We start from the raw sequence: 6,327 nt of genomic DNA, 5'->3' as shown, positions 1-6,327 counted from the left end.
TAAGTTTTAATTAAGTAGAATGTAAGAGAACAGTGAGCAGTGGTGGTTCTGCATTGCTGCCCTTGCCCCCTCCAGCAGACACTGCTCTCCTGCTGCCCCACTGCAGGGGAGCCCTGGTCACCAGGGATGTGATGTTCCTGTGTCCCTGTGTGCTGTAGATACAGGGCACATCCAGCATCATTTCAAGTCTGATTGTCTTGTTATTCACCTCCACTTAGACCTTTAATATTGGACTTTTCTGGTTTTTAAACAAAGGTATTTATTTTGGAAATAATTTTTTTATTTATCTAAAAAGGCACAATTGCAAAAAATTACCTTTGAAATACATTTTTTTATAAGCACTATGAAATTTTATGTAGCAAGAAAGTGACCACACTTCTCCAGATACTCGTATTTGAGCTGAGCTTCCCTGGAAGCCGTGGCTCCAAGGAAAGCTGCAGTGGAACCAGAGAGGTTCAGGCTGAACCCTGGGAAGTGCTAAAGAAGCTGGTTTAAATAACCAAGCTGGTTGGCATGGAAATTGTGGGAGCAATTTGGTGCCTCCACCAGATTCTCCTGCTGATTTGAATTTCCCACATCTCTCGTGAGAGTAGCAGCCTCAACTTTCTGCTGAGAAGCCTCAGTAAAATGGCACCTTGCATTAATGGTACCAACCATATTCACAGCAATTAATGGCTTTTCTTGATACCCTATACAAATATTCCCAAATTTTACAGGAAGTAGTTGATGATGGCACTGCAGTTTTCCTTAAAGTAGAGAAAAGTAGGTTAAAAAAATCCACTAAAAGCATATATATGTATGTAACCCCCTAACCCTAATCTTAGTTCAAAAAAGTTAAGGATTGTAAGCTTTCTTTAAGAAAACAAACCAGGCACAGGCTGCATTTGAACTGTCACACCCAAATCTCCACATTGGCACAAGCCCCTGTCCCACTGGAAGTGGCGCTGGAGCAGCACAGGCTGCAGGATTCCCTCTGGAGCACCAGTGCAGCCCTGCTCCTGTGCAGTGGAGACGCTGCAGCGCAAATCCACGGCTCTCCCGAAGCACTGAGCACTTCACTGAGTGTGGAACAAGGCATTGATTCAATGAACAAATTCAGCTGCTTGACAATTCTTATGCAGTTCAAAGACGACTCCTTCAGATCAGGTTGAGATTTTATAAACATTCACATTCTGAAATGAGCTTTCACAGTTTGAGAGCAGGGGCTGATCCTGTGCAGAATTCCATACACAAAGCATTTCATTTATTTTAAAAAAATTTTCTAAGTGTTTAAAACACTGCTGAAGTTCCACCAATAATACCCCATGTACTATTGAACATGTAAAAGTCTCTGCACCAAAACTGGGTTGGCTTTGAGAAACACTGGTCTTAAACAAGAACCTGGAGGTGAAGAAGACCCATTCCAAAAGGGAAAAATGAGGGGAAGGAACAATTCTCTGCAGAAGCAAGGCTGGTAGGGGTTTGCTTGGCATGTTTGTCTTCTTTTCCTCAGGCTCATGTTTAACTCATCTCTGACAGAGAAATGCATCAGCAAAATACTCTAAGTTTACAATTAAAAAGAAAAAAAAAAAAAAAAGAAACCATGAAATAAAAGCATTTCCCACCCCCCAACCCTTCCCAGTTCGTAAGTCCGAAGAGGAGGAAATTAATAAAAACATAAATGGCTGCTTTAAAATATACCAAGTAAAAACTGAATTTGCTATTAACCATTTGCAGAAGAGGCAAAGTAGCAGTTATACAAATTACACAAAATCTATGGTAATCCTTACATTAGTATAAAGTGATTTCACTGAAGGAATTATTTCAATATTTCACATTACAGTTAAGATAGAAGGTCTGGCAAACGCTGAGCCCTCGGTAATAGCTGCTATCCTAGATTACACACGACAGTTTAAGAAAGGACCCTTAAATGATCTACATCCGTAACATTATTGGCCTTAAAAATAAAAAATAAAAAGAATCATTCGCAATACCTCACAGAATCTTCACGTTAAAGCACGACCACCTGTAAGAGTCCTTGTCAATAACCTGCAGATGGTGGAGCCTCTGCTGCGAGTGCCCAGCCTCCCCCTGTGTGAGCTGGCACCAGTCGCTCCCAGCTGAGAAAAGGATTCAAGTAAGACTGAGCTGTGCTGGCTCGGCGGCGCTCATGTGCTCGAGGTCCACACGTGCATCTGTTTGGCTGCCTGGTGCACGTAGCCGATGTCGGGCCGCTGGTCGGGGTCGGGGTATATGCACATGCTGACCAGCTCCCGCAGCTGCAACACAGCACAACAGCAGCCCTGAGTGCAAAGATTGCTGCACAGAGGATGCCAGGACAGGGGAACCTCTCCCGGGCACAATCCAGGCACGTGTCTGCCTCATGTCTGTGTGTCCCACCTCCAAAGGAGCCAGGAAGAACCTTTTCCACCAAATCTTCACAACAGATTAAATCTTCCCCAACATCAGAATATTTTACATCCCGAAGGAGGACCCAGCCCGTGCACCCGGGGCTGGGGAGAGCATGGGACAGAGGGAGGCACGGGTGGCACAAGCAGGGCACAGACCAAGGAGGGAAACCCCAGAGGTGGGAGGTGAGGAGGGCCCTGCCAGTGAAGGGAAACTGAGGAAAGGAGGGGCCTGAGCAGAGCTCTCAGGAGCAGCAGCTGTGCCGCCCTTCCTGCACCAACCCCAGCACTGGAACCGCTCCGGCCTCTCAGCATAACGAGTCTGACCAGCACCTACTGGAAACAACTGGGAGACCCTGGTGCTTCCTCAAAAACCTTTATGAGCAGGAGAAACTGGTCATTGATTATGTTTAATAAATAAAATGCAGAAGGGCTAGAGTCTCCCCACCTCCCAGCCCTCTTTATTGTGCACATGAAAGACTGTAGCTTTTAATTATACAGACACTGAAAGCTGCTCGTACCCCTGAGGCACCAGGAAAAACAGCCTTGAGCCTCTGATCTTCTCACATCCTCCCAGTAGCCACAGTGCCAATTATTTTACTGGTAATTAAAAGCATGGCCATAGAGCTATCAAGCACACGGCTTCAGCTGCATTAACAAACGTACCCAAGGTTTCCAGCTCTGGGTGGAGCGAGGCCCAGTCCTTGCTCCTCAGCCAGAGCTGTTGCCTGAGCCTGCCCCATTCTCTGGTGATTGACCAGCTCAGGGCAGGGACATTGCTGCCTTCGTGGCCCTGACACCTCAAACACTGAACACGTGATCAGCCCTGACCACGAAACTCCCACAAAACACTGGAAATGCTCCTAGAGCTCTGCCCAGGACCTGTGCTATCAGTGCCATTTGTGCAGACAGCAGCTGTGCTCCCCTGTGCATGAGCACTGACACAGCCTGGGCACCTCTGTCCTCAGGCATTCACCAGCACCCACAGGAACCAGTGGGCCCAGCCTGGATCAGCACCACCAGCCAGCACCTCCAGTCACCAGCAAATTTGTTCCCAATATAGAGAACCAATCCTGGCTGGGTCCCAGCTCCTCCTCCTACGTCCATCAGTGTGCAGTTACTCACAGGGGAGTCTGGACTGGTGAGGCACAAAAGGCCACAGAGGAGATGAACATCCCTGAAAGCAAACGGAAGCAGAGGCTCTGCCCAAAACCCTGCCCTGTTCCTCCTCTTTGTTCCAAGGAAGTACCACAGTGGATGCTGCTGGTGCTGGAGCCCTCTCTAATTCCCTGTTTGTGCGTCTCAGGGAGCACCAGCAGCAGCTGAGGAGCTGCAGCCACAGGCACAGCCCGCGCCAGCATCCCGTTAATAGTGCATGAACCATCTGCACTTCTCTGGGACCAGCGCCTTCCCGCTCCAAAGCCCCTTCTCACCCCTGTGTCACTGCACTGCACTCTGCACTCTGCCAGAGGGGGGCAAGCAGACAGTAATTGTAAAGACAGGAAACACATCTGTCAACTTACACTAATTCCTGCTGCCAACAGGCATATCCTGAAATGCAAGCTGCAGCAGCACAGCAAAGGGACGTGCAGAGCTGGGTGCTGCTACAGAGCTTGAGGCAAAAATATTATAAAATTCACTTCTACAGACTAGTTCTCAAAGCATTGTTTTGCACAAGTTACTTGGCAAGGAAAAATGAAGCAAGAAATGCAGTGTGGTGCAGGGTCCCTCCCAGGGTGGAGGCCAGACCTCGGCATTTCCCGGCATCCTGCCTCCTCCTCAGGATGCTGAGGTAGAGTGAAACAAAAGAAAAACCTCATAGGATATGGTGAACATTTAGAATCCCATTAGCCATTTCCTTTCAAATAGAAGGCAACTGTAAAGAATGAGGAGGTTAAGGAAAACCAGCTGCTTTGTCTAGGTGAGGCAGAAAAAGTCAGGCTCATCCCAAGGGGCCCTGAGGAAACCCAACACACGGCGGGCAAGAACTGGGCCGTGGGGTTTATGCACTGGTTCAGATGCTGTTCCCCATCCCTCATGTTCAAACACACAAAGCTGCGCTTAAAAAGCCCCTGTGCAGCTGCTGTAGAGGTGCTTCTTGCATTAAACTAAATAAGTTTTTCTTCTGTCCTTAAAATGAATCCTTCCCCACTTTGTCACACGCTGAAGACTTCATAAATAAACGTATGAGTGCTCTTGTATGAAATGTTTTGTGGGAAAGAAAACAAGGAGAGTGCTTTCCCACAGCTCACTGCTGGTTTCTGCCAGCATCACAGACTTTCAGTTTCACAATATTCCCCACATTAACAAGTCTTTTTTTCTTGATTTACCTTGTCAATATTCAGACACCAGAAATGTAATTTGCTCAGCCAGGTATCCAGGAACCCCTGGCCATCCCCTGTTCTTCCCCAGATATGGGGGTTCTCCTTCCTGGGTTCCCTTTTCCTGTGCCTGGAGAAAACGTCACTGCACCTCCCCGTTCCCCCGCAGCCACACTCCCAATTTACCTTTTCAGAATAATGTTCAGCTGGAAGAGGTGGGTAGTCACATTGCTCTATTTTTTGGCAAAGAGAGAACAGGTTCATTTTATCTCCATAGAAGGGACTTTGCAGAGCTGCCATCTGGAGAGAAAAAAACAGAAAATGTTTCAGAAACACAAAAGATTTGAGAGCCCTCAGTGCTGCCAGTTTGCAAGAGCCAATTCTGTTCTCTGCCAGTGAGCAGAGCAAGGGATCTGCTGTTCTTAGACCCCAAGAGCTCTGCAGGCCCCGTGGGGCTGGTGCCAGGCTCTGCCAGGCTTCCCAAGAAAAAACCCAAGAAACAAATGCTCAGACCACCAGCCCAGCAGCAAGAACTCGACTGGCTCTAAGACAACTCTGAAACCCCCTCAGATACAATCATCTCTCTTCATCTTTGGACATTTAGCTGTTTAGAATATAAAGAATCTTGTAAGCATGAGCAATGTACTTCATCTTTTAAAAAAACCCCAAAACAACCTCAAAACAAATGTATCTCCTGCTGGAAATCTGCTATTTAGAAAAGAGTATCCCCGGCAGATTTGAGAACAAAACTACTGAAAATGTTCTTCATCAATCCGGTCCTTTTCCTCTCTCAGTTTCATCCCAAGGCCAGCTGAAGCTGGTGCCTCTCACCACACGTTGAGGGTTTATTTGATGATTAATGGTCTGTTGCTCGTTACCTGTGCAGTGAACGTGTCAGAGAACTCTGGCTCTTTCTGACACTCCGTGAGCTCCCAGCAGAACCAGAGAGAGCCAACACCAAACCCTCCAATCTGTGACCCACCGTGAGGAACCACGATTGACGGGGTGTTGGTGATTTGGTGACAGAGCAGTTTTGTTGGGCTGGATTCCCAGAGGCACTGCAGGAAGGGGCTGCAGCCAGGGGGTCTCACCAAAACCCCACCACCAACACAAATTGCTGAGCAATGCAGGACACACCAAGTGAAACCACCCTTGGTTTAAAACACACACCCATCTTTTAAAGAACCTGAGGTTAAAATGTTCCTCATTCCTCACCACTACTGTCAGGAGTAACACTAAGTTACTCCTCACAAACGCACAGACCTGAGGGTGAAGGGTCTCTGACAGGACCCAAAGAACCCCAGCACTGGGTGAGGGCGTTTGGAAGAGGTTTGAAGGCAAAAGGTGACGTGTCACTGTCACTTCATCACTGTCATGACAGCAGTAGGCAAAGCAGTAGGAGAAAAATTACAGAGTTTAATTAGAGACTACTCCCCAAGCAGGAGTGACAGCAAACTGCTCTCAGTCAGTTAAAACAAACTGGAGAGCCCAGCACGGACTGTTCCAGGGAGAGCACTAATGGGGGCATTGGGGAAAACACAGCAGGCAAGCAAGGGTTAAACAGGGTCTCCAAGATTTCCATGCACACATCAATAACGCCAGGGAGGTTGAGAGGGCTT

The 6,327-nt window shown here is 47.7% G+C and overlaps 1 protein-coding gene across 2 annotated transcripts in view; it reads right to left on the bottom strand.

The window, feature by feature from the left end:
• Window positions 1-258: 258 nt before the first annotated feature.
• NEK6 (NIMA related kinase 6) overlaps window positions 259-6,327 on the bottom strand; it is a 42,180-nt gene continuing 36,111 nt past the window's right edge. For both annotated transcript variants that reach the window (XM_063410065.1, XM_063410066.1), the window contains exons 9-10: window positions 4,895-5,008; window positions 259-2,258 (exon numbers count right to left, since the gene is read on the bottom strand). In XM_063410065.1, the coding sequence (XP_063266135.1) occupies window positions 2,148-2,258; window positions 4,895-5,008 (225 nt within the window). In that variant the 3' untranslated portion in view covers window positions 259-2,147. The remainder of the gene's footprint in view (window positions 2,259-4,894; window positions 5,009-6,327) is intronic.

This window comes from Prinia subflava, chromosome 12 (genome assembly GCF_021018805.1).
Source record: "Prinia subflava isolate CZ2003 ecotype Zambia chromosome 12, Cam_Psub_1.2, whole genome shotgun sequence".
Taxonomy (NCBI): Eukaryota; Metazoa; Chordata; class Aves; order Passeriformes; family Cisticolidae; genus Prinia; species Prinia subflava.
Note: the sequence above shows the minus strand (reverse complement) of the source record. Positions and strands in the feature narration are given on the sequence as shown.